Source organism: Mirounga leonina, unplaced genomic scaffold (genome assembly GCF_011800145.1).
Source record: "Mirounga leonina isolate KUSES-001 unplaced genomic scaffold, KU_Mleo_1.0 Mir_376, whole genome shotgun sequence".
Taxonomy (NCBI): domain Eukaryota; kingdom Metazoa; phylum Chordata; class Mammalia; order Carnivora; family Phocidae; genus Mirounga; species Mirounga leonina.
Window position 1 is genome coordinate 5,039,578 of NW_023270718.1, and position 26,395 is coordinate 5,065,972.

Here is a 26,395-nt window from a genome sequence, read left to right on the forward strand (position 1 = left end):
ACTGTCCCCCTCTCTCTGGCTCGCTGTCCCCCTCTCTCTGGGTCCCTCTCCCCCGCCCTCTGGATCTCCATAGTTCTGTTTCCTCCTGTCTTGGGCCAGGCCTGACCCTGTTTTCTCCCACAGTCTGATTACCTGCTTCAGGACTACCCAGTCACTGTCGCCTCCAACCTGCAGGACGTGAGTCACAGATGGGAGGGGCTGGGGCAGAGGTGGGAAGGACAGACCACCCCTCAGGGGACCAGTTGGCTGACCTGCCCCCTCCTCCCCGGGGGATTCAGGGCTCCCGGCCCCAGCCCCTCACCCTTCCAGCCCCCAGCCCCCTCTGCTGGCCGCCCCCCCAGCTTGGGTTGTCCCTCCCAGGACGAGCTCTGCGGAGCCTTCTGGCGCCTGGTCCTGGCCCAGCGCTGGATGGAACGGCTCAAAGCTGTGGCCGGGTCCCAGATGCAAATCCTGCTGGAGGCTGTCAACACGGAGATACACTTTGTCACCTTATGTGCCTTCCAGGTCAGCCCTGAACGTGGGGGACAAGCTAGGGGAGCGAGTTGCCTTCCTAGGGATTGGAAGCCAAGCTCTGCTAGGCCTTGCTGGAGATTTCTTTTCACTAGCAACCCAAGGGAGGTGGAGCTGGAACCCCGGTCCTCCTGGGGACCCCCTTGCTGAAAAGAGCCCTTCTCTAGGCACGGAAGGAGGGCGGGGGTCCTGGGCCCAGTGCACCGATTCTGAGTTTATTTCTCAGGCCCTGTTGCTGGGCGCTGCAGAGGGGTTCTCTCCCCTAGCCACCTGGGGGGCAGGGGTCCAAACTCTCTCTCTGTGACCCAGGCCTCACGGGGCCCTGGTAGGCGTTGCCAGGCAGGGAGGGCCCTTGGCCTGAGCAGACTCTGGGGGTGATACCCTGGTGACATCTCCCTCCCCTGCCCCCAGCCCCTCCCCAGCTGTCTTCGCTTCGTCCAGACCAACGTCTCCCACCTCCTGCAGGACACCTCCAAGCAGCTGGCGGCCTTGAAGCCCTGGATCACCCGCAGGAACTTCTCTGGGTGCCTGCAGCTGCAGTGTCAGCCGGGTAACGGCCCCCAGCGCCCCTCAGCAGCCCCCCACCACCTCTCCCATCCCACAGCCCCTCACCCCCTCTGCCCAGGCCAGCCCAGACCCCACCCTGCTCCCACTGGCTGTGTGACTTTGGGCGTGTTCCCCCAAGTTCAGTCCTCTCTCTGGGCCTCAGTTTACCCATCTCTGACAAGGGAACAAGAATCCCTGCCTGTTTCTCCAAGGCAGCCCTGCCCGAAAGAAAGACAATGACAGTCACGTATGTAAGGGCAAATTCTCCAGTACCAAGATTTTTGAAATTTTGGTGTTTTGGGTTTTTTTAGTGCATTCACTTTTTTTCCCGGAATTTTCACATTCGTTATTTTTGTAGCAAATGATTGGTGGTTTTGTTTTTATTTTTATTTATTTTTTATTTTTTTAAAGATTTTATTTATTTATTTTGAGAGAGAGCGAATGAGAGAGAACACATGAGAGGGGATAGGGTCAGAGGGCAAAGCAGACTCCCAGCCGAGCAGGGAGCCCGATGCGGGACTCGATCCCGGGACTCCAGGATCATGACCTGAGCCGAAGGCAGTCGCTTAACCAACTGAGCCACCCAGGCGCCCGGTGGTTTTGTTTTTAAAACGTTGTCTTTTGGAATAGTTTTAGATTCAAAGGAGGGTACAAAGAAATTGTATGGGGGGGGTCCTGGACAGCCTTTACCCAGCCTCCCCAGCCCCAGGGTTGCATTTTGCTTCCCGTTACTGACGGCACGATAGTAAAGCCAGAAATACGAGAGGGGTCCAGTCCGTGCGTATAATCCACAGAGTTTATTCCCATTTTACGAGTTGCGTGCTTGCTCGTTTCCTAGTGCTGCCGTAACAAAGTACCAGAAACTGGGTGATTGGAACAACAGACGTGGATTGTTTCACGATTCTGGAGGCCAGAAGTCTGAAATCCATGTGTGGGCAGGATGGGCTCCTTCTGAGGGCTCTGAGGGAAAGTTCTGTTCCAGGCTTCTCTCCTTGGCTTTGTCGATGGCCATTTTCACACTCGCATGGCCTTCTCCCTCTGTGCGTGCCTCCGTGTCCAGATTTCCCCTCTTTACAAGGACACCTGTCATGTGGGATGGGGGGCCCACCCGGATGACCTCATTTTAACTTGATTCTCTGTGTAACCCTATCTCCAAATAAGGTCGCATTCCAAGGTGGGGGGGTGGTTAGGATTCCCGTGTATGAATTTTGAGGGATGCAATTCGCTCCATAAAAGCGTATGTGTCTTTGCAATTTTTTCACCTGTGTGGCTTCTTGTGATCCCCGCCACAGTCAAACTACTTAACTTGACCCCCTTCTAATAATTCCCATCCTTAGCCCCTGGCAACCACGAATCTGTTCTTTATAATGACGTTAATGGACTTCATAATTTTAAAGTTATTCTTAATAGCTCATCATTGAGATCACAAATTTAGTTCAACCGAAATGTCTCCAAAGGAGTACTGTTTGAACATATACCCAATACTGTATTTTAGATTTAACATTATTATTATTTTTTTAATGCAATCCTATCCCCAACATGGGGCTCGAACTCACGACCCCGAGTTCAAGAGTTACATGCTACACAGACCGAGCCAGCCAGGCACCCCCATGCTGTACTTTTTTTTAAGATTATTTATTTATTTATTTATTTGACAGAGAGAGAGACAGCAAGAGAGGGAACACAAGCAGGGGGAGTGGGAGAGGGAGAAGCAGGCTTCCCACCGAACAGGGAAACCACCGTGGGACTTGATCCCAGGACCCTGGGATCATGACCTGAGCTGAAGGCAGACGCCTAGTGACTGAGGCACCCAGGCACCCTATTTTTATTATTTTTTTAAGATTTATTTATTTATTTGAGAGAGAGAGAGAGTGCCCACACAAGCGGGAAGGGGCAGGGGGAGAGGGAGAGAGAATTTCAAGCAGACTCGGTGCTCAGCCCGGAGCCCCACTCGGGGCTCAATCTCATGCCCCAAGACCTAAGCCCAAACCAAGAGTGGGATGCTCAGCTGGCTGAGCCACCCAGGTGGACCCCTGATACTGTATTTTTAAAAATTAGTGAGATATTTTACATCCGTTTGTCCTCTAAGTCTCTGGGAACCAGTGTGTTTTTTTTTTTTTTTTTAAGGTTTTATTTATTTATTTGACAGAGAGAGACACAGCGAGAGAGGGAACACAAGCAGGGGGAGTGGGAGAGGGAGAAGCAGGCTTCCCGCCGAGCAGGGAGCCCGATGCGGGGCTGGATCCCAGGACCCTGGGATCATGACCTGAGCCGAAGGCAGACACTTAACGACTGAGCCACCCAGGCGCCCCAACCAGTGTGTATTTAACACTGAAAGCACATGGGGATTCAGACTCACCAGAGACCACGTGTCAATAGCCCCACGGGGCAAAAGGCTGCAGGATTGAACACAGCTCTAAAGGATCAATGAGAAATAATGTAATCAGAATATGATGAGAGACTATGCCCTGTGAAAACTTGATTTTTTCAGCATATTAAGGTTTACTTTGGGGCACCTGGGTGGCTCAGTCAGTTGGGCGTCTGCCTTCGGCTCAGGTCATGATCCCAGGGTCCTGGGATCAAGTCCCACAGTGGTCTCCTTGCTCCACGGGGAGCCTGCTTCTCCCTCTCCTGGTCCTCCATTCGTGCTCTCTCTCTCTCTCTACAATAAGTAAATTAAAAAAAAAAAAAAAGGTTTACTTTGTGGCCAAGTACATTGCCAGTTTTGTAACTGACCCTGTCTTAGGAGGAAAAGAAAAAAATAGGTTAATTTTCTTGGCAGGATCAGGGTTGAATCTGTGTGTACATATTCTCCCCACCTTACTGTGGTATCATTCGGAGGCTTTCTGTCCTTGTATTTGTTACCAGATCTGTCGAGTTCTTTTTTTTTTTTTTTTTTTTTTTAGTAATCTCTACACCCAGCGTGGGGCTCAAACTCACGATCCTGAGATGAAGAATTGCATGCTCTACCGACTGAGCCAGCCAGGCGCCCCTGAGAGGGATATTTAAAAACCACCCCCTCTAATTTTCTCACTTTCTCCCCACACTTCCGATCATTTTGCCCTCTGTATTAAGCTTCATTGGTCATTTGTACTTACATTTATGACTCTTCATTCATTTGACCGCATTTTATTAGCTACCTCCTGGGTGCTTGGCATTGTCGACACAGCTCAGAACAAGATCCAAGTGCTTGTACATGTGGGGCTGACATGCTAATTGAGGCGACAGACAATAAACGTGAGCAAATAATTAACAGGAAAATATCTGAGGGTAATGAGCCCCATGCAGGCAAATTACAACAGGGTGATGGAATCATGGTGTGAGGTGGGTGGCTGGAGAGGTACTGAGAGTTGGGAACAAGAGAACAGCCTGTGCAAAGGCCCTGAGGCAGAAGCCTGTTTAAGGAACAGTGAAGAGACACATGTGCCGGGAGTCCAGCAAGCAAGGGGAAAAGAGAGCAGCTGGGTGAGGGTATAGAGGGAACACAATTGGGGGGGATCTTTGACTATTTTATTATTTGTCAATTTGTCATTTGGTCAAATATTTAATGTATGGGCGCCTGGGTGGCTCAGTTGGTTAAGCGACTGCCTTCGGCTCAGGTCATGATCCCAGGGTCCTGGGATCGAGTCCCGCATCGGGCTCCCTGCTCTGCAGGGAGCCTGCTTCTCCCTCTCCCACTCCTCCTGCTTGTATTCCCTCTCTCGCTGTGTGTCTCTCTCTGTCAAATAAATAAATAAATCTTTAAAAATATATATTTAATGTATGAAATTGAGCTATTATAATATTATTTAACTAGTGCTAAGTAGTAGGTTCTACCAATAAAAAAGACAGAGAAGGTCCCTGGTGCCCACAGGGAGCTCACAGCCCACGGGAGGAAAAAGAAGAATAAACAAATCGATATATAAGCACTAGAAATCTATGTGTCCAATTGTAATAGAAAATGCAAACTGACCAGGTGCCATGCTGTTCTAAGAACTTCCTGTGTGGTCACTCATTTAATTTTTGTGACCACCTTATGCGGCAGGTATAATGAATATCCCCATTTTACAGATGAGAAGACTGAGGTACAGAGAGGTGGGCGGCCCACCTGAGGTCACACAGCCAGCACCAGGCCTGCTTTTGTTTCCTTCCCTTCTCTGGTCCAGCCCTTCTCCTTGGTCACCCAGCCTCCTCTCTCCCCTCAGACTCTTCCACGCTGCTGCCCCCAAGGAGCCCCGGGGCCTTGGAGGCCACAGCCCTGCTGGCCCCCCAGGCCCCTCTGCTGCTCCTCGTGTTGCTGCTGCCCGTGGGTCTCCTGCTGATGTCCGCTGCCGGGTGCCTGCACTGGCGAAGGAGGGGGTGGAGGACGCCCTACCCTGGGGAGCAGGTGAGTCTGGAGGTGGACAGAGGGCATGGGGAGGTCTGCAGGGGTGGCGCTGGCCCTGTGGTGACCACAGGTGACCTGCACCTCCAGTCTCCAGGACGGGCTGCCCCTGTGGCTCGTGGAGCTTGGCGAATCCTTCACCAGGCTGAGAACCCTGGACTTTGTTGGGAGGGGGGTGGAAGGGGGCTGGGGTCATGAGGGGGGACAGCCTGGAGGCTGGGTGAGGGTCCAGGGAGAGAGGACAAGGCCTGAGTCAGGGCCAGGACCAGCACTATGGGGACAGGGAGGAGGGGACAGGCAGAGTCAGGGGTCAGGGATCAAGAAGGACAGGGCTGAAGATTGACAGGCTCGGGCAGGTGGCACAGACGACCCTGGGTCTGGCCCAGTGGGAAATCTGGGGGAGCAGGGAGATTAGGGAAAGAGGGTGAGCTCACTGGGGACCTAGGGGGCGTGAGGGGCCCCAGGGGAGATATTTGTTTTTTCGTTTTTGTTTTTGTTTTTTTTTTTTAAAGATTTTATTTATTTATTTGAGAGAGAGAGAGAGAGCACATGAGAGGGGGGGAGGGTCAGAGGGAGAAGCAGACTCCCCGCCGAGCAGGGAGCCCGATGCGGGACTCGATCCCGGGACTCCAGGATCATGACCTGAGCCAAAGGCAGTCGCTTAACCAACTGAGCCACCCAGGCGCCCCCAGGGGAGATATTCTAATTGTCTAATTCAGCTGCAAGCCAGGAGAGAACCCTCCTGAAGTGGGCGGAGAGGACCACCTTTGCAAAGCCCCCCAGGTGTGAAAAAGCTCTGGGTGTTCCAGTAACTCTTGTGAGCAAGCCTGGGGTGGGTGTGAGTGTGGGTGTGAAAAATCTAGGCCTCAAACACCAAGCAAGGGAGCTGGGACTTCCTGCCCAGGGCAGCAGGGAGCCCGGGGAGGTGAGTGATGGAAGAAAGGAGGCAGGAGGCAGGTGGGCCCAGGAGGGAGGAAGCTGGGGAGGCCTTAGTGGGTTCTTGATGGGCCCAGAAGGTTTTTTTTTTTTTTAAGATTTTATTTATTCATTTGAGACACAGAGATACAGAGAGAGAGCATGAGCAGGGAGAGAGGCAGAGGGAGAAGGAGAAGCAGGCTCCCTGCTGAGCCAGGAATCCGATGTGGGGCCCGATCCCAGAACCCTGGGATCATGACCTGGGTCAAAGGCAGATGCTTAACCATCTGAGCCACCCAGGCGCCCTGAGAGAGAGAACCTTAAGCAGGGTCCACACCCAGTGGGACGAGATCCCCCGACCCTGAGATCATGACCTGAGCCAAAATTAAGAGTCGGACGCTTGGGTGCCTGGGTGGCTCAGTTGGTTAAGCGACTGCCTTCGGCTCAGGTCCCTGGATCGACTCCCGCATCGGGCTCCCTGCTTGGTGGGGAGCCTGCTTCTCCCTCTGACCCTCCCCCCTCTCATGTGCTCTCTGTCTCTCTCATTCTCTCTGTCTCAGATAAATAAATAAAATCTTAAAAAAAAAAAAAAAAACTCGGACACTTAACCGACTGAGCCACCCAGGCGTTCCCCAGGATCAGTTTCTAAGTTTAAATGATTTTTCATTTCAGCACTTGTTTTCTGTACAGGAATTTTTATTACAACTTTTTTGGAAAAGGTAACCTGTTGGGAAGTTTTCCTCGCATCCTTGCTCCTGTTCACTCTGCTTTCCTGCTCTCCTAATAAGCACACTACCAGTTTAAGTTTAAATTGGGTAAAATGTAAAACTCAGCTCCTCGGTTGCCCTGGGCGCATTTGGAGTACTCAGTATTCCCACGTGGCTGCTCTGTGGCTCTGTGGGAGAGCACAGGTGTCATGGTTTCCATCTTTGCAGAGGTGGACAGTGATGCCCTAACACATAGCGGGCACTCATTGGAAATGGAATTGTTTTCAGTACTTAGTCTGTGCAGAGAGCTGAGCTTGGTGCTCTCCTCTCTATCCGTGGATCCCCAGACGCCCAGTGAGACAGACACATCTATCGTCTCATTTTACAGAGGACACTGAGGCCCAGCGAGACGAGTCACCTGCCAGAGGACACAGAGCTGGGACTCAGAGGAAGTCAGCTAGAGACTGGTCCCTTCCTCGAGGGCGCTGCCCTGCTCACTCTCTCCCCAGGATGGAGGCAACGCCAGTCCCCAACGCCAGCCCCAGCCCCACCTGTCCCCCTCTGTACAAAGTCCTTGTCCCCAGGAAATTGTATATAAATCACCCTTTTCTACCAGCTCGGGCCAGGCCTGTCTGTAGATGGGACGGGGTGCGGGCGGGGCATTTTGGGTGTGAGTCCTGGTTTTTCAGTGAATGCGATGTTTCATCCGGTACCGGTTTTCTGAGACCTCCCGGGGCCCAGAGCCAGTGCGCAGCAGGGCTCGGACCCAGACGGCGTCAGAACCCGCCCTGGTCGGGGCTCCTGATCTATGGGGGAGAAGACACGGGACCCAGGGCGCCTCAGTTCAGCAGGACACACGTTCTAACGGCAGCAATACAGGCACTCCGGGAGCCCGGGCGGGGGGGCGGGTCGGATACCTGACCCAGCCTGAGATCCCGGGAGGCGCTGGGGAGGAAAGGACTCTTGAGCCAAAAAGCCCTGGGGCTGTGACAGGCCAGCTTTTTGAAGGTGGGGCTGGAGGGGAGGACATCCGAGGCAAGGGACGCAGCCGAAGCGAAGGCCTAGAAGCCATCAGGAAGTCATTCCCTCACACACTCTTGCATCTCATAGGGAAAACTACTTCCGCCTGTTTTACAGATGGGGACACTGAGGCCCAGACAGGGCCGCGGGTTCGGCCAGGTCACAAGGAGGCAGCACAGGCACCGGAATCCTTTAAGCCTAGACTGAGCGCTTGACACAGAGCCCACTTGCCCCCTGCGGGCCACCACGTGCCCTGCAGCCGGCTGTCGCTTTAGCGAGTGACGGCGCTTCCCCCCACCGCAGACACCCCGGCAACCCCGAAGAGGGAGACTAGCAGCCCCTCAAAAATATGGCGGCCCAGGCTGGCCAGCCCCGCCCCAGCAGAGCCGCTTCCTTCCCCACGTGATCTCTCGCCCCGCACAGCAATGGCTGCCTAAGAGCCGATGGGAAAGGTTGGACCCGGATTGGACAGTCAGAAGACGACCCGCCTTCCAGCGGGGCCCCTCTGCGCACGCGCAAGACACTTGGGCCAATGAAAAGACGGGAAGCTGCCCGCACAGCCCATGCGGCGTCACTTCCTCCGCCCCTGTTTCAAGGGATAAGAAACCCTGCGCCCAATCTTCCTCCTTTCCCAGGCGGCTGTCGAAGATGGCGGAGGGGCAGGTGCGGGCTCCGCGCGGGCCGGGGAGGCGTGGGGCTGGGTGGGTTGCAGGCCGGAACGAGGTTGGGCCCTCTTTCCCCTCGTAGGTGTGTTGTGAAGCCTAAACTCGATAATTGAGCAAAGTGAGAAGCTTTGGGCCTAAAAGGAGTCTGCAACGGGGGAATAGGAAATAACTGGGACGGTTTTTTGGCCTGGGGCTGACAAAAACGGGGCAGGATCCCTTCCTTAGGGGCGATTATGGCGGCTCCCAGCACGGGGAGAGTTATTTTAAAATGAGGCCTCGTTTGCTTTGGTCTCGGCCGGGCTTCGGCCGAATCGGGCCTGTGTGTTCCTAGCGACGGGGAAGCGCGCGGAAAACGCCTGGGCTGCCTCGGGGCGATGGGAAACCGAGGACTGGCCAAAATGGAGGGCGCTCCCGCCGTACCCAAGGCGCGCGTCGCTTCACCCTCGTGGGAGTGCCAGTCCGTGTCCTGGAGCTCTGGCCCCTTTGGTAGGAGATCTTACGCAGCGGGGGAGCGTTCCTGCCTACAGGACATCCAGGAACGAACTGCTCTTACCTTGCTCTTTGGGGTGACGGATACTTTAAAGGCTAGAGGACTGATAAAAGGCTCCCGTAACCACCTGGGGGCCCTCGAGGGACACAGCAGAAGCTTAGCTCCGAGTCCCTGGACTTTTCCTCTAATTTCTTATATGTAAAGGAGGGGATGGCTCGGGAAAGGGTGTCCGTGTGAATAGGAAAGGAAAAAGCACGGTCGTGGGGTCAGGAAGGTGGTAGAGTTCGTGGAACACGTGTTCTCTGCATTTACTGTGTGCGTGACGCAGTTTGCTTTGTGTTCGGTGTCATTCGGTTAACTACCGTAATATTCCCGAGGCAGATACTGTTACCCTCATCTTCCAGGTGAGGAAGCTGGAGAGTTTTAGCCAAAGTCACATTGTCAGGAAGTCTGGCTTTAGATTCTGTATCCTTCTGCCTTCCAACAATCACAAGTATATAACAAGCGCTCGGTAAGAGTGGGGACTTGACTCGTGGTGAAGAAGCTGAGGATTTGGTTTTGAGCGGTTCAGCCAGGGATGCAGAGCTAAATTCAGCATAAGCCACCGCACAGGCTCCTGACGACTCTGCAGAGCCTCACCCGCTCTGAACCTGTTTCCTTTATTAATCATTTTATGCTGGAAACTTCTACCCTTGAGAGTATTTGGTCTGTTGGGATTCCACAACTTTTGTATCAGGGATTATAAATTCTAACTGGAACAATGGATAGTCTTGCCAGCCTTTGTTCAGATCCCAGCTCATCCTCTCACCCTTGAATGTAATCGGGGCTTAAGAATTCTGGCTCTTAAGGCAGTGAGATGTGAGGAAAGGCCTTTGTATTATTCCTTGCACCGAAACAGCCATTTGCTTTCTTGGCCACGTCTGTACAGTGGACCTTGGGTCTTAGTTTCCAGGCCTGCTAATGAATAGGAGGCACTCTGGGGGATACGGTGAAAGAAACGAGTAAAAAAGCATGGGTTGCTTAGGGTGGGGAGTCAAAGCTGAGGGTGTGTCTAAGCCTTTTCACTTAATTTCCACCAGGTCCTGGTGCTCGATGGCCGAGGCCATCTCCTCGGCCGCCTGGCGGCCATCGTGGCCAAACAGGTGCTTCTGGGTAAGTCTGCTCTGCCCACAGCTCCCCTGGGTGTGATTCCCAGCCAGCGGTCAGTGATGAGCAACAGTCACCATCTTTCGTTTGAGTCTCACGACCGTGAGATAACCCCATGCACCGCTCTGAGACCTTCCAGCTTCTCCCTCTCCTGGGGTCTGGGGCTCCGAGATGGAAAATCCTTTCCTGTCGGGCTGTTAATTTAAGCACAGATCCAGCTCTGCTGGGGCCTTGGCTTTCTTGTGCATTGTGGTCAGCTCCACACAGGGGAAGGAACCCTGTTTCCAATCCTCAGCAGTAACCGGGCAGGTGGGTAATGGCCAGGTTGTAGGTGGAGCCCTTGGGTGGCTTTATAGCCTTTGTCCTTGTTTGCCTCACTTTTCTTTTCCTCTAGGCCGGAAGGTTGTAGTCGTGCGCTGTGAGGGCATCAACATTTCTGGCAATTTCTACAGAAACAAGCGTAAGTTAGGATCTGGGAGAAGACTTGGAGAGGGTGGACCTGGGAGATTGGCAGCCTTCGTTGGCTCCAGAAGTGAGCCTACTAGGGGTGGGAAGTGCTCATTTGCGTTCCCTAACAGGCCCTTGCGAGTATGGATGGGTGTGTTGAAGAAGTTAGCATGTGGCTGGGGTCTGAGGCCTCGCACCCTCTCTCTCCCCAGTGAAGTACCTGGCCTTCCTCCGCAAGCGCATGAACACCAACCCATCCCGTGGTCCGTACCACTTCCGAGCACCCAGCCGCATCTTTTGGCGGACAGTGCGAGGTGAGCTGGGCCTGAGGACCGCAGGTGGATGGGTGGCCAGTGATGAGGACTTCTCCCACGTGTGTTCGAGTTCCCCGACCATGAGATGACTCCACATGCACTACCATCTGAGGCCGCCGGTGTGCCGGGGGGGGGGTGCGGGGTCCCCGTGAGCCCTGCGGAGCAAGCCTGCTGTCCCTCCACCCACAGGCATGCTGCCGCACAAGACCAAGCGAGGCCAGGCTGCCCTGGACCGGCTCAAGGTGTTCGATGGGATCCCGCCGCCCTACGACAAGGTGAGCTCGAGGGCCGGCTGCGCAGCGTTTGTGTCTGGCGTCCGTGATGTTGCAGTTGTACCTACATTGTTTGACCCTCGTGAGAACAGCACTGGCTGAGACGCTGTTCCAGCCAGCCTTCTTCCCCGCTGTCCCTTACTCCAGGGCTCCTAAGCCCCTCTCCTTCTCTAACAGAAAAAGCGGATGGTGGTTCCTGCTGCCCTCAAGGTGGTGCGCCTGAAGCCTACTCGGAAGGTAAGTTGCGGTTTCACTGAGTCGTCTCGCTAGGGGGCGAGCTTGAGGCCCGAGACTGGCACGTGATGGTTCTTTCTCACGATGGTCTGCGGATGCCGCTGTGGGCAGTGCCGAAAATGCCATTGGCCTAGCTGATGCCAGCACGAGCAGGGAGCCCCCAGGGCGGCTGTGTCTTTAACTTAGGCCTGCTGGGGAAAGTTGGGTCACCCAGGACAGCTTGTCCGCTCCCTGTCCCACAGCCACCCTGACTCTGCTTGCTCTTTGGACTTCTTTCTTCTCCCTCCCCCACAGTTTGCTTACCTGGGGCGCCTGGCTCATGAGGTTGGTTGGAAGTACCAGGCAGTAACAGCCACCCTGGAGGAGAAGAGAAAGGAGAAGGCCAAAATCCATTACCGGAAGAAGAAGCAGCTCCTGGTGAGGATGGCCTGGAACCCAAGGGCACCACACTCCTGGGCAGGGCCTTGTGGGTGAACTCTGGACGCAGTGGTCTTCGGTTGGCCCCGGAGGCCTCTACTCGAGGCCCACCTTGGGACGGGGAGTAGAATTGGGTTCCTGGGATGATGAAGGCTCTGGGTAGCAGCCATTGACCACCATCTGTCCTCTTCACCCCACAGAGGCTACGGAAACAGGCTGAAAAGAACGTGGAGAAGAAAATCGATAAATACACAGAGGTCCTCAAGACCCATGGACTCCTGGTCTGAGCCCAATAAAATTGACTGTTTATTCCTCATGCTTGGCCTGGCCTGCCCTTCCTCCATCGCCGCCCTAGGATATGGGGGACCCCCAGGGGCCGCTGTCTGGAGCCACAGGCAGCCGGGACTTAAAATGTTGGGAACACAGAAAGGGCTTTAGTCACTGCTGTTAATTAAGAAAGGCCTTCTTAAAAGGCTAAACTCCAAGAGCTTTGAGGCATAATTGCCTGTGACCGACTCATCTCTGAGAGGTCTAAGAAACTGATAGTTGGAGCAACTATTTCCCTGTTGGCAAAAGATCTGGAGAACGTTTGGAGGGGAGCCCTGTGTCGTGAATGGGGTGTGCTTAAACTTGCCGCAGGCTCGGGTGCTATACTCTGCAGCTGTTAGGTTGTGAGGATGCTGGGGGCCCAGCCTGGTGTCACACAGAGGTAGTTCCAGATGCATAGCCTGGGAAGTACAGCCAAGGGGTCTCAGGCACTGCCTTTGTGCCTTCCCTGTATTTTGTGATCCAAAACTAATAAATTATTTTTAAAGAAAGTTGGTGTCTTTGCAGTGTGTGTCTGCTGTGGAGGCAGGCCCTTGGCAAGCAAAGCGGGGCTTGAAAGAGAAGACTGGCCATGCTCCAGTCGCTTTCCACAACGGTTGGATTAGAACCTGTCCTTCGTGGATGAGTTTTTACCTACCGCTCTCCAGGAATTTCCTTGAGAGTCCTGTATAGGTGTATTTCTCAAAACCATCATGGCCCAAGGTTGCTCAGTGGACCTACACTGTCTAATTCAGCTGCAAAGTATGGAATTGTCACCATCTTAAAACCAGTCTCATCATTGTGGGGTAGGTGGGCTCTTTTGGTCTTTGCCACACCAGGAGTTCTGTGCTTTGTGTAAAGAAACTGAGACCGGAAATATTTTGCAGGTAGCATTAGGCACTGAGGGTGGAAATACGAAATCTAATGCTTCAGAAGAGGAAAGCTAGACTTCAAGATTTTATTTTATTTTTTAAAGACTTTGACAGCGACAGCAGGAACACAAGCAGGGGGGAGTGGGAGATGGAGAAGCAGGCTTGCGGCTGAGCAGGGAGCCCGATGTGGGACTCGATCCCAGGACCCTGGGATCATGACCTGAGTCGAAGGCAGACGCTTAACGAGTGAGTCACCCAGGCACCCCATTTTATTTATTTGACGTACGCAGCCAGACAGGGAACACAGGAACACTTAACTGAGCCACCCAGGCGCCCCTAGACTTCAGAGACGGGGAGAGGGTGGAGGGAGAATCATGGGCAGGCTTCACGCCCAGCATGGCCCGAGGCAGAGCTCCATCTTGAGACCCTGAGCCAAAATTGAGTCTGAAGCTTACCTCCCTGAGCCACCCAGGTGCCCCTGAGACTTCTTAGATCTGGAAGGGTAAATGGAGCATTGAGCAGGTACCAAGCTCTTCACAATCACCTGTTAACGTGCTGCCTTTTCAGATTAGTGGGCAATAACACTTGTAAATTTCTATTTTTTCTTTTTAAAGATTTTATTTATTTGAGAGAGAGAAACAGCATGAGAGGGGAGAGGGTCAGAGGGAGAAGCAGCCTCCCCGCGGAGCAAGGAGCTCAATAGGGGCCTCAATCCCAGTACTCTGGGATCATGACCTGAGCCGAAGGCTTAACCAACTGAGCCACCCAGGCGCCCAACACTTGGAAATTTCTAATTTAGAAGTTCAGCATTCAAATGCCTAACAGCGCAGAGAAAACTAGTTAAATGTGATACACATTTTATTATAATTCACAGGGCATTTTACTTTAATTCAGGGGGCAAATTACAACTCACATGTCCTGTCATGATTAATCTTCCCAAAATGGCAAAGATACCACAGTGACAAGTTTTCTCTGAGAATCATTTAAGAAATGGGTGGTATCTTTACCCCTCCTGGGGCTCCCCCACACCACAGGAGCTGCCTCCAGAAGTGGCCAAAATTAAATACTAAGCTTAAGAAAACTGCGTGTTAAAGCAATACAATATAGTCCCACCAAAAGCATGATCTCTTAAAAAGATAAATTTGGCTGTACAAACTTATAAAAACTTTCCACTTCAAAAACAAGCCATGGACTGGGAGGAAATATTTGCAAATCCTACCTTTTTTTTTTTTTTTTTAAAGATTTTATTTATTTATTTGAGAGAGAGAGAATGAGAGACAGAGAGCAAGAGAGGGAAGAGGGTCAGAGGGAGAAGCAGACTCCCCGCCGAGCAGGGAGCCCGATGCGGGACTCGATCCCGGGACTCCAGGATCATGATCTGAGCCGAAGGCAGTCGCTTAACCAACTGAGCCACCCAGGCGCCCTAATCCTACCTCTTTTGAACAACTTGTTTCCTGGGTATATTAACAAATACAAATACAAAAAAAAAAAAAAAAAGAAAACGGGCACCTGGTTGGCTCAGTAGTTAAGTGTCCCCCTGTCTGCCTTTGGCTCAGGTCATGATCCTGGAATCTCAGGATCAAGCCCCTCACTGGGCTCTGTGCTCAGCAGGGAGTCTGCTTCTCCCAATGCCCCCCCCACTCCACCCATACCCATTCCTGTTCTCTCTCTGTCTTTCAAATTAAAAAAAAAAAACAAAACTCTCCAAACTCCATAATAAGGAAAATCAAGTAAAAGGTGGGCAAGAATTAGAGAAGTATTTCACCAAAGAAGATACACAAATGGCCAATAAGCATGTGAGAAGGTGCTCAACATCATTCACCATTAGACGATGCAACTGGAATCTCTGGGCATCCCCTTAATCCTTCCTGGAGGGCACACACGGAGGCTCAGAACCTCTGGGTCAGCAGCAAGAACATTTTCAAAGCTCCGTCTTGCACCTTGCCCACAAAGCACCCTCCTACAGTGTGTGGGCATGCCTGGCCCATCTCCACCTTATCTCCTAGGAGTTCTAGCACCTTTTCCCGTCCTGGTCCATGGGTGGGGCCCAAGGGAGGGTCTAACTTTGCTAGGCATTGTGGTGCACATGGAAACGTGAGCTTCTCCAGGTCATTCGCATTTCTGTTGTGAAACCCTGGTAAGTATGTCTGAAATCCGGCAGAGGCCAGAAATATTCCCTCAAGTGTTCATCACTAGAGTTGGCTGGAGTTCATTATTGCCCACATCAAGGCTGTCTGATACTGCAGGGCAGAAAATCAATGTGGTGGGTTGTAACCAGCCTTAAAATGATAACGAAATTGAACAGAAACGAAAAGAAAAAAAAATCAGTGTATAGCAGGAAGGAAAGGAGAAAGTTAAGTTAGAAAGCAAGAGGACGGGGGCACCTGGCTGGCTCAGTTGGAAGAGCATGTGGCTCTTGATCTCAGGGTCATGAGTTCAAGCCCCACGTTGGGTATAGAGAGTACTTAAATAAATAAGTAAACTTAAAAAAAATAATAATAAAGCACGAGGAAGGGAGGGAAGAGGAGGAGAGAGACAGGTGTTGGGTCACAATGCGACTGTATTTCCTACTGTGGGTTGTGGTCATTAAAAGCTGTGGACCTAAATATCTCCAAACTGCCCCACCCCTTCATGGTGAAGCAATGTATGTTTTTTTGCTTTTCCCTTATCATCAAAATCTCACCAGCTATTCTGAGCAATTTGCAAACTACTGAGCATTATAAAAAACAGAGAGGAAATCACACCTAATCTCACCACCTGGAGATGCAAAACACCAGGGCGATGTCATGCATTTCCTTCCAGGCTTTTTTCTAAGTTGCTTTTGTACATAGCTTAGCACACATTGCAAATAACAACTATAGGGCCTGCCTTTTTTTTTTTTTTTTTAAACTAAACATCATAAATCCTTATCAAGTTGTTCAAAAACTCCAGAAGATTACTTATTTCTTCAAAAAAATAAGGGAAGGGGGGAAGACATGGAAGGCCTTAAAAGAGAAAAATGAAAAGTCCTTCCCTCTTAACCCTACCCCCAAAGGGACTGAAGCAACTAAAACAATTAAAAATGTTTCATTCTGGGCGCCTGGGTGGCTCAGTTGGTTAAGCGACTGCCTTCGGCTCAGGTCATGATCCTGGAGTCCCGGGATCGAGTCCTGCATCGGGCTCCCTGCTCGGCAGGGAGTCTGCTTCTTCCTCTCCCACTCCCCGTTTGTGTTCCCTCTCTCGCTGTGTCTTTCTCTGTCAAATAAATAAATAAAATCTTTAAAAAAAAAAAAATGTTTCATTCAGGGGAGCCTGGCTGGCTCAGTCACCAGAGCAAGAGACTCTTGATCATGACCTGAGCCGAAGACAGACGCTTAATGACTGAGCCACACCGGCGCCCAAGTTAGTACCAATTTAAAGACACCATATACATATGCACAGCCTTGTCTATAGCAGCAATGTCCAATAGAACTTTCTGTGTTGATAAAAATGCTCTGGGGGCGCCTGGGTGGCTCAGTCGGTTGGGCGTCTGCCTTCGGCTCGGGTCATGATCCCGGGGTCCTGGGATCGAGCCCCGCGTCGGGCTCCCTGCTCTGAGGGGAGCCTGCTTCTCCTTCTCCCTCACTTGTGCTCTCTAGCTCTCTCTCTGTATCTCTCCAATTAAAAAAAAAAAAAAAGCTCTGAATCAGAGTGCCTGGATGGCTCAGGCAGTTAAGTGTCTACCTTCAGCTCAGGTCATGATCGGGGGGTCCTGGGATTGAGCCCCCAGTCGGGCTCCCTGCTCAGATGTGAGCCTGCTTCTCCCTCTCCCTTGTTCCTCCCCCTGCTCATGCTCTTTCTCTCTCTCACTCTCGCTCTCTCTCAAATAAAATCTTTAAAAAAAAATGTTTTGAATCTTTTATAATATGCAAGCCACACCTGGCTTCTGGGCACTTGACATAATGAAGAAGGTGACTGAGGAACTGAGTTTAAATTGTACTGAAGGGGCGCCTGGGTGGCTCAGTCCTTAAGCGTCCGCCTTGGGCTCAGGTCATGATCCCAGGGTCCTGGGATGGAGCCCCACATCGGGCTCCCTGCTCAGTGGGAAGCCTGCTTCTCCCTCTCCCACTCCCCCTGCTTGTGTTCCCCCTCTCGCTCTCTCTCTCTCAAAAAATAAATAAAAATCTTAAAAAAAAAAAAAGTCCCAAGGCCAGAAGAATCCACATGTTTCAGACGCAGCAAGGAAGGAGGAGAGGAAGAGCATAAAACAGAAGAGGCATCACAAGAGAGTAAGGCTCCCCCCTTTTTAAAAATATTTTATTTATTTATTTGACAGAGACACAGGGAGAGAAGGAACACAAGCAGGGGGAGTGGGAGAGGGAGAAGCAGGTTTCCCGCAGAGCAGAGAGCCTGATGTCGGGCTCGATCCCAGGACCCTGGGATCATGACCTGAGCCAAAGGAGACGCCTAACGACTGAGCCACCCAGGCACCCCGAGAGTAAGGCCCTTTAAATGTGGTCTGTGCACCAGTGCCTCATGCTACAGGATAAGTACACAAATTGAGAGGGAGCGTTTGGAAACCTAGAAAGCAATTCTTTGTCAGTTGAATCTAAAAAAAATTATTTAAATCTCTGCTTCCTAAGACTTTGCTTTCTGAGAATTTATAAAATAACAGGGCTCCTGAGTGGCTCAGTGGTTAAGCGTCTGCCTTCGGCTCAGGTCATGATCCCGGGGTCCTGGGATCGAGCCCCGCATCGAGCCCCGCATCGGGCTCCCTGCTCGGCGGGAAGCCTGCTTCTCCCTCCCCCACTCCCCCTGCTTGTGTTCCCTCTCACGCTCTGTCTCTCTCTGTCAAATAAATAAATAAAATATTAAAAATAAATAAATGAAATCTTTAAAAAAAAAAAAAAGAGTATCCAATGATAGACCTGCACCGTTCAATGTCGTAGACGTTAGTTCCATGTAGCTGTGTAAATTTAAATCTAATAACATGAAACAAAGTTAAAAATTCAGGTCCTCAGTCTCATATACACTTGAAGTGCCAGCAGCCACAGAAAATCAGCAGAAGCGTTTTTTAGTTTGCTTTTTTTTTGTTTGTTTTCACTAAACTATTGTCTGGGGATGAAACAGGGCATAAAGGACAACAAACTTCATCGAACTTGAAAAAAACTCATGGTCACACCCGCCCCTCACAAAGATGGCGGCGCCGGTGGCTCATGCCCCTAAGACCTTCTGGCTGGCCGCCCCGCAAAAAGATGGCCGCCGCCACCACATCCCGTCTGAATTCCGGAGGCGCACAGCCACGCGGTCTCCACACCCCACGTGATCTTAGCCCCGCCGAAACATGCCCGCCTCCCTATAACTCTCGCGATAACGTAGGCGAGCTCAAGGCTGGCCTCGCCTTCCCAACGTGAACTAGCGCACCCAGCGCATTCACGGCGTGACTTTTGCGAGACGGCGTCCGCCACTTCCCCGCTCCCTGCCCTTGATCCTGTGGGGCGTCCGTGCTGGGTTTGGGCCGCCCGTCAATCACAGTCGCGCCCGAGGCACCGCCCCAAACCGTGCTCCCGCCCCCTTTCGTCACTTCCTCCCTAGCCCCTGTGCCGTCGATAAGGAAACCCGGACGCGCTTCCGGCTTTCCTTTTCTGAGGCGGCCGGGAAGATGGCGGACATTCAGGTGCGGGCTCGGGCTTGGCGCGGATGCTGCGGGGCCCACCCTCGGCCTCAGGGGCGCGTCCGGGAGAGAAGGACTCCGCGCCCCAGTGCTGGGGTTGATGCCAGACGGCCTCGATTTCCCAGGCATTAATTCGGGGGCGCGTGTCTTTGAATTAATCTAGATTAGCGCCTCCTAAATCCCGGGGGCTCCCCGCGTGGGGTTTAGTGGAGGCTCAAGCCTTTTAGGAGTTATCTTCTTAAAACTTAACGGGGTGGTTTTCCGGAGGCCTTGGGCCATCGGGTTAATCCTGTGAGAACTGAGCCCTAAGGGCTAATCCAGGAAGCCCGTGGTTTGGGTATTTATTTCTAAAGTCGTATATATTATATAAGGAGAGAATCCTGGGTGGGTGTCCTTGTGGCTTGGAGAATAATCGTTGCTGAAAGGTGTCCACGCTGTTAGAGGAATGACAGTGTGTGCCTGGGTCTTAAGGAATGAGTTCTGCAGGTGATGGGAGGTGTTTTAGAGCATAAATGCTTAAGAAAACCCTGGTTCAGAGTTGAGTCTGAACTCAGAGACTCGGGGTGAGTGTTTTAGATGGCAGTTACAGAGGCTTGGGAGGCCGCCGTTTGGGGAGTAAATGCTGGAGAGGATGGGATCGGGGGTTTGGGGGAAGATTTCGAGGCCAGGTTGCCAGCTCCAGGCTCACCAGCTTCCTCCTCCTCCTAGACTGAGCGCGCCTACCAAAAGCAGCCAACCATCTTTCAAAATAAGAAGAGGGTCCTGCTTGGAGAAACTGGCAAGGAGAAGCTCCCGCGATACTACAAAAATATCGGTCTGGGCTTCAAGACGCCCAAGGAGGTATGGGGGCTACTCTCCGAAGGGAGGAGACCCCTGTGTCCCTGCACGTGTGCACACTCTGGATTACCTCGGCCACATCTGACTGGCTCCTCCAGGGGCTGGTGGGAAATGTAGTTCGTGTCCCCGAGGCCACATCCCCTGATTATTTCCGGAAGTGCTTGTTCCAAGGCTCACTCCTTTCTTTCCCTTTTTCAGGCCATTGAGGGCACCTACATTGACAAGAAATGCCCCTTTACTGGTAACGTCTCCATCCGAGGGCGGATTCTTTCTGGTGAGTGAGGGGGCTTGGGTTCAGATTTCTCGGTCTGAGGGACGATGGGCTGGGGAATGCTCAGTTCCTGGGTGAGGAGGGGGTGGGCGGACTCTTGGTTCCAGGGGGCACTGGCAGATGATGTCTTTTCACAGTGGTCTTCAGATGCCCACCACGGGCACTGCTGAGAAAGCCACTTGGCACGGCTGATGTCAGCAGCAGGACTTGGGATCCTTCCTTGGCAGCTCCCGATTCCCAGCATGCTCTGGGCTGCCCAAAGCCCCCCTTCCCCAGGGGGCTGACCTGTGATCCATCCCCTCCCCCCAGGTGTGGTGACCAAGATGAAGATGCAGAGAACTATTGTCATCCGCCGAGACTACCTCCACTACATCCGCAAGTACAACCGCTTTGAGAAGCGCCACAAGAACATGTCCGTGCACCTGTCCCCCTGCTTCAGGTGAGCACGGTGGGCCTGCAGGTTCACAGGCAGAGGAGGGGGTGGCTGCCCCCGAGGCTGAGTGACATGGGGGACCTGGCCGGGGTTAACGGGGCGCCCTGGCTGCTGTGTGGGTAGTAAACTGTTGGAGACGGTGTGAGGAGGCTGGTGGAACCAAGCAGATGTCCTCAGGAGCCTCCAGTCTGTGTAAAGTGGAGAGGATCGATGGAGGTCTTCTGCCACGAGAGGCCCCTGAGAGGGTTGGAGTGTTCTCTATCCACCTTGGACACAGTTTGTGGTCAATAAATAATGACCGGGGGCAGGTGGAACTGGAAACTGGAGCTTGGGTGGGGAAACTGGAGCTTGGGAGGCCTGAGAGGCCTCAGGCTCTAGTGGCCTGCATGGGACAGTCCAGCTCGTGACAGCACCTGCCCACGTCCACAGGGATGTCCAGATCGGCGACATCGTCACAGTGGGCGAGTGCCGGCCCTTGAGCAAGACTGTGCGTTTCAACGTGCTCAAAGTCACAAAGGCCGCTGGCACCAAGAAGCAGTTCCAGAAGTTCTGAAACGAGACATCTGTCCACACCCCTGAAGAAAATAAAAGTTATTTTCCCAGTCGGGCCTGGCCCAGGGTATCTGCTCCTTTACCAGAGGGATTGTTCCTGGGAATTGAATGGGGTTGATGCAAAAGATGGGGTTCTCTTTCATCCTCTGGACCCCCATGTAAGGGTGGGACTGGGAGCCACATCCTTCCTGTCCTCTCATCTTTGGGTGAAGATATGAACCTGTGTTAAGATACTGCTCCCCTCTTTGGGTCACCTCTTGGTGTCAGAAAGTAAGCCCTTCTACCTGGCGTTGGGGTGTGCCCCCCACCCCCAGTCTCTGGGGAGGAAGTGAGTGAGGGTGTAGCGTCCTGCGTTCTCAACTCCGGTCTAGGCCCTCTGGCCTCCTTGGGAGGGGGAGGGTGAAGCAGCCACCTCTGGACCTGGCTGGGGCGGTGGAGGGCGGGGGGGGGCGGCAGGCGGGGGGGTGGATGGGCTTTCAGAGTCCTGTGCTGTCTGGGTCTGAACCACAGGGGACTTGACTTCAACCTGGGCTTTCCTTTCTCCCCTGACAATGGAGGAGTGGGGCAGGGAAGCCAGGCAGCTACCCCCTCCAGCTCCAGGCCCCACTGCCCCTTCCTGAGCAAGCACCATGCCCCTTTGCAGACAAGCAAACTCATCTGAGGGGGCAGGTTCTCCCCTCCCTCAGGGAGTAGCTGAGCTTCAGGTCTCACTCAGGTTCTAGAAACTTCTTTTGCCTGAAAATCCAAGGAAGTTGGCTTTGAAGGCACCTGTCATCTCAGGCCAAGCTGGAGCCAGCCTGGGACCCACCTCTGCAGCACCCGGTTGCAGGCTGCTCAGACATGGGTTAGGAAGCCCCTGGAAGGGAGACTGATCAGGTCGGGGTGGCCTTGGGGGGAGGAGAGAAATGGGAACAGGGTCAGGGAAAGAGCTTTCTGACATGGCCAGACGGTGACCTGGACTGTCAGGGGAAAACGTGGGGAAGGGAGAGAGGTTGACCCTAACAGTGGAAGGCATTCTGTTAAAGAAAAATGGGGGGAAAAGGAGAGGGACCTTGAGGATCAGTTACAGAGATAAGGACAGAGGGCTCAGCTGGACTCTGAGCAAGGTCAGAGACCACAGGTAGTGAGAGACTCAGATTTCAGAACAAGACCAGACAGACCTTGAGCAGGAAATCAAGTTCAAGATGATAGAGTTGGGGGTCAGCAAAGCAGCAGGAAGCGGGGGGGGGGGCACTGACTTCTAGAATCTGGAGAGACCCTCACCCGAGTTGCAGCAGGCGGAGATGGAGGCACAGAGGAGGGAGGTGCTGGGGTCACCTGCTTGCTTCACCCCTCGGGGCTGGTGCTGCTAGGGTCCCCAGGTCCCTGCCCCCCATACCTGTACCAGGGACCGAGGCACAGCACTGGTACAAGGGTTGGGAGACAGGGCCGAGAGGAGAGAGGAGCTGTTGCCTTCAGGGGCGCTGCCTCTGGACCAGCTCCGTGCCTTCTTTTTACCCAGACCCAGTGAGGGCGGGGGTTCCTGCCAGAGGAAGTGGGGCCGCATCAAAGGGGGCAGGAAGGGGCAGGGACAGGTCAGAAGGGGTACCGCCCTGGATCTTCAGCCTGCAAGCCCGCCCCACCCCGTGCTAGAGGGCAGGGACCATGCAGAAGGGGACCGGGACCCAGAAAGGGCTCTGAGGCTGCTCCCAGAGCCCCCCCCACCACAGGTGTTTCCGTTTGGGGTGGGGCTGCCCTGTTGACAACAGCAGCCCAGCTCCCCTGTTCCCTCCCTCCCAGCGGTCGTTGGGGTGTCTGCTTGGCACCCCACCGCGTTAGGTTACCTAGTCACTGGTGGGGCATCTGCCTGGTGTGTGTTGGGGGACATGCCTGGTGGGTCAGGTGGCGAAGACCAAGGAGAGATGCCCTGGGGCCATACCACTTGTGCCTGGAGGGAGATGACCACCGTGTCTATCCTTTTTAGAGTCAAGTGACAGCCAGAGACCATTCCTAGGTCTGTCACAGCCTCAGCACTTGCCCTCAGCCCTCCGCACCGCTCTTCCCTCCTGGCTCGGCCAGCCAGCACCCACCAGACCTGCTCCCTCCTCTGAGCCTTCGCACTGGCTGTGCCCACTGCCTGGAAGCTCTCAGCGCAGGTGTCCACCTGGCTCCCTCCTTCATTGCCTTCAGCTGTAATGCTCAGCAGCCTCTTTCCATCTGACAAAACCTCCAGTCCTCCCAACCACCCCTCCTGGCTTTATTGCCCTACAGACAGGTGAAGCCCATTTCTTGTATATTTATATGTTTATTGTACAAATCCTGAGTGATACAGCATGTTTGTTTACCTACTAACCACCGGAATGTGAGCCCCAGCCCATGGACAAGTTGTAAGCGTTCCATATGTGTTTAGTGGAGTAAACAGATCCAAGTTAAATCCTGGCATTCTCACAGGGCAGGCCTGAGCCCTGGGTCTCAAGGCCTGGAATAGCCAGAAGCAGGGACCATGAGCAGATGCCTCCAAGTGAAAGCATGATGACCACAGGCTCTGTTCTGATTTCTAGCTCTGCTGCTCATTAGCAGGTCACCCCACCCCACCCCACCCCACCCCACCCCACCCCCGCCAACCGCAGAGCCTCAGGTTCCTAATCTGTAAAATGGGTTCTGGCCTCTCCCCCATTGGAGGATGAACTATGGTTACGTGTGTTAATGGAGTAGAACTAGTTCTAGTAAATGATACTTCTGATGGAAGTAATTTTTCCAGAGCCCTGAGCCCATTAGAGAAAGGCCCTGAGGTAGCTTAGTGTGACAGGCCCTGGGTCCCTTCAGGAAGGCCCAAGGACAAGAGTCTTTGCCAGGGGGCCCCAGAGGTATTCATTATAGGGTTGTGGAACCTGCATTTATTACAGCAAGCCCTGGTGGGCTGGCATGGGACCTTGAGTCTATTTTAGCATGCTTCCAGAATATTCTGTTGAATGCCTCTGTAGGAGGTCCCAGTGGCGTTGCTTTTTTCTCAGGGAAATTAGCTGCAGGCACAGTTTCATAGCAGGGTCCTAGATGTATGTCAGCAGGAGTCAGGCCTATTACATGAAAACAGGGCAGCTCATGGTGGTATCACAATGTATCATGGCCCCGCACCCATCACAGCAGGCCTCTGGAATATTCTGATTCTGGCAATCATTGTTGCCTCCCCCGCGGTATTCTACTCTAGCAGGACTTCCAGCAGCAGGAACCTGAAATCATTTGACAGGTCCGGTCCGGAGGTCTGTGAGTAGAGTCTAAGGGAACTTGAATTGTAGTAGCGTGTGTTTGAGCCTCCTGCTGCCACATTTTGGCCCTGTCCCGAGCCTATCATGGGAAATCCCTGGGAATCCAACATTCTGGTAGGTCCCAGCTCTATTCTATATTATCACAGAGGGCTACAGTATAGATTCTGCTAGAACGTTCTAAGAAGGACACCAAAGCCATTCTAGAAGAGTTTCAGGGGCATATCAAACCAGGCCAGGGTCATTCGTGGTTGCCATCATTCATTCTACCAATATTTACTGTGCTGGCCCCTGGGGGGTGCAAGAGGGAACAAGACATATCCAGGGCCCCGGTGTCTGAGATCCCTGAGATCCTAACAGCAGCTGGGAGCCGGCGGGGGCACATTAAGGGGAACAAATGTTACTATTTTGCCCTATCGTGTGCCCCATGCTCAACCCTTGACTCGCTGAAGCCTCCCCCTGAGGTTGGCAGGATCGTTATTCCCACTTTACAGATAAGGAAACCAGGGCTCAGAGAAGCGGAGGAAGAGGGAGATTTAGTTTTGAACTCCGGTGTGATTGCCTCATGGAGTCAGTAGGGGGCACTTATGGTGCAGGTGCAGAGGGGAGGGGCACATGTTAAGGCGTGGGGCCGATCAGAGTACACAGTCCCCAGGGCCAACACGGCTTCGTGGACCTGATTCAGAAGGGACCCACGCTGGGTTCAATGGTTCAATGCTCTGCTCGAACTGTCCTGAAGTTGGAACAAGGGGCCCCACATTTTCATTTGCCCCAAGCCCTGCAAATTACGTAACTGGTCCTGCCGTGGGCTTTCTCTTCTTTATAGTGGGCCCCTGGGGAAATGATAGCAGGAGCCTAGGGGCTCTGGAGGGCACAGGCAGGATCTTTAGAGCCGGACCCTGGGAATATGAGAAGGGACAGCCAGCAGATGCTGTAAATAGCCCCTGAAGACATAACAGGACCCCAGGACACCTAGAAGGGACTCCCAGTGGGTACTAAGCGACGCTGAGGGCTTTCTCTGTTGTAGCAGGAAGGAGGGACATTATGGGGAATGTTCTGGCAGACTGAGAGTCCTCATTGCCAAACCCCGGGAGAGGAGATCAGAAGGGGGATATTCTAACAGGGACAAGGAAGGGCGTCCTTCCTGACTGTGGTAGGCTGGATAGTGGTCCCCCAAAGGTGAATGCCCTAATCCCCCAAAACCTGCAAATACATTACTTCCTATGATAAAAGGGATTTTGCAGATGTGATTAAATTCAGGATTTTGAGATGGGGAGATGATCTGGGATTATCCAGAGGACCAATGTAATCCTGAGCGTATTTGTAAGAGGGAGGCAGGGGCTGAGTGGCTGGCTGGTTGGTTCAGTTGGGTAGAATATGACACTAACAACACCACCATTGTGGGTTTGCAACCTAACAGGCTGAGAAAAGCATTACTTCTCATGTTTAATAAAAATTAATTAGGGGCACCTGGGTGGCTCAGTTGTTAGGCGGCTGCCTTCAGCTCAGGTCATGATCCCAGCGTCCTGGGATCGAGCCCCGCATCGGATCCCTGCTCTGCGGGAAGCCTGCTTCTCCCTCTCCCACTCCCCCTGCTTGCGTTCCCTCTCTCGCTGTGTCTCTCTCTGTCAAATAAATAAATAAAATCTTTTTAAAAATTAATAAAAAAAATAAGAGGGTGGTGGGAAGATCAGAGCCAGAGAGAGATTTGAGGACGGATGGCCGCAAGCACACAGAGGTCAGAAAGGAGAGCAGATGCTGTTCTGCTGGCTTTGAAGCTGGAGGAAGGGGCCATGAGCCAGAGAATGCAGGCAGCTTCTAGAAGCTGGAAAAGGCACAGAAATGGATTCTCCCCTGGAGCCTTAAGAAAGAACCAGCGTGGGCGACTTGGGTGGCTCAGTCAGTTAAGCATCTGCCTTCGGCTCAGGTCATGATCCTGGGGTCCTGGGACTGAGCCCCTCATTGGGCTTCCTGCTCAGCGGGGAGCCTGCTTCTCCCTCTCCCACTACCCCTGCTTGTGCTCTCTCTCTGTGTCAAATAAATAAATAAATAAATAAATAAAATCTTTTTTTAAAAAAAAGAGGGCACCTGGGTGGCTCAGTCGTTAAACGTCTGCCTTCAGCTCAGGTCATGATCCCAGCGTCCTGGGATCAAGTCCCACATCAGGCTCCCTACTCAGCGGGAGGCCTGCTTCTTCCTCTCCC

At 53.0% G+C, this 26,395-nt stretch overlaps 3 protein-coding genes and 5 non-coding genes across 11 annotated transcripts in view; all 8 read left to right on the forward strand.

Annotated features, from left to right (window-relative positions):
- FLT3LG (fms related receptor tyrosine kinase 3 ligand) overlaps positions 1–7,656 on the forward strand; it is a 10,410-nt gene extending 2,754 nt beyond the window's left edge. For 3 of the 4 annotated variants that reach the window (XM_034987060.1, XM_034987059.1, XM_034987058.1), the window contains 5 exons: positions 124–177; positions 361–504; positions 922–1,060; positions 5,241–5,422; positions 7,430–7,656. In XM_034987060.1, the coding sequence (XP_034842951.1) occupies positions 124–177; positions 361–504; positions 922–1,060; positions 5,241–5,422; positions 7,430–7,639 (729 nt within the window). In that variant the 3' untranslated portion in view covers positions 7,640–7,656. The remainder of the gene's footprint in view (positions 1–123; positions 178–360; positions 505–921; positions 1,061–5,240; positions 5,423–7,429) is intronic. The other variant, XM_034987057.1, reaches the window with a different exon arrangement.
- An 823-nt stretch (positions 7,657–8,479) lies between these two features.
- RPL13A (ribosomal protein L13a) lies at positions 8,480–12,362 on the forward strand. The gene is made up of 8 exons (XM_034987128.1): positions 8,480–8,724; positions 10,296–10,368; positions 10,757–10,822; positions 11,022–11,123; positions 11,313–11,398; positions 11,573–11,632; positions 11,924–12,046; positions 12,247–12,362. The coding sequence occupies exons 1-8, from the start codon at positions 8,710–8,712 to the stop codon at positions 12,331–12,333; spliced, it is 612 nt and encodes a 203-aa protein (XP_034843019.1). The 5' UTR covers positions 8,480–8,709; the 3' UTR covers positions 12,334–12,362.
- LOC117998397 lies at positions 10,415–10,497 on the forward strand. The gene has a single exon (XR_004675988.1). It is a non-coding gene; the product is annotated as a small nucleolar RNA Z195/SNORD33/SNORD32 family (small nucleolar RNA).
- Positions 11,156–11,240, forward strand: LOC117998396. The gene has a single exon (XR_004675987.1). It is a non-coding gene; the product is annotated as a small nucleolar RNA Z195/SNORD33/SNORD32 family (small nucleolar RNA).
- On the forward strand, positions 11,434–11,504 carry LOC117998398. Its single transcript, XR_004675989.1, has one exon. It is a non-coding gene; the product is annotated as a small nucleolar RNA SNORD34 (small nucleolar RNA).
- On the forward strand, positions 11,690–11,776 carry LOC117998399. Its single transcript, XR_004675990.1, has one exon. It is a non-coding gene; the product is annotated as a small nucleolar RNA SNORD35 (small nucleolar RNA).
- A 6,296-nt stretch (positions 12,363–18,658) lies between the features above and the next one.
- Positions 18,659–21,004, forward strand: RPS11 (ribosomal protein S11). Its single transcript, XM_034987139.1, has 5 exons — positions 18,659–18,859; positions 19,565–19,696; positions 19,892–19,967; positions 20,274–20,403; positions 20,827–21,004. The coding sequence occupies exons 1-5, from the start codon at positions 18,845–18,847 to the stop codon at positions 20,948–20,950; spliced, it is 477 nt and encodes a 158-aa protein (XP_034843030.1). The 5' UTR covers positions 18,659–18,844; the 3' UTR covers positions 20,951–21,004.
- On the forward strand, positions 20,080–20,165 carry LOC117998401. The gene has a single exon (XR_004675991.1). It is a non-coding gene; the product is annotated as a small nucleolar RNA SNORD35 (small nucleolar RNA).
- Positions 21,005–26,395: the final 5,391 nt, after the last annotated feature.

Coding starts and splice junctions, on each gene's coding strand:
- RPL13A (XM_034987128.1), top strand. Junction 10,823..11,021: donor CAATTTCTACAGAAACAAGC/GTAAGTTAGGAT, acceptor CTCTCTCCCCAG/TGAAGTACCTGGCCTTCCTC. Junction 11,399..11,572: donor TCCCGCCGCCCTACGACAAG/GTGAGCTCGAGG, acceptor CTTCTCTAACAG/AAAAAGCGGATGGTGGTTCC.
- RPS11 (XM_034987139.1), top strand. Junction 19,697..19,891: donor GCTTCAAGACGCCCAAGGAG/GTATGGGGGCTA, acceptor TCCCTTTTTCAG/GCCATTGAGGGCACCTACAT. Junction 19,968..20,273: donor CCGAGGGCGGATTCTTTCTG/GTGAGTGAGGGG, acceptor CCCTCCCCCCAG/GTGTGGTGACCAAGATGAAG.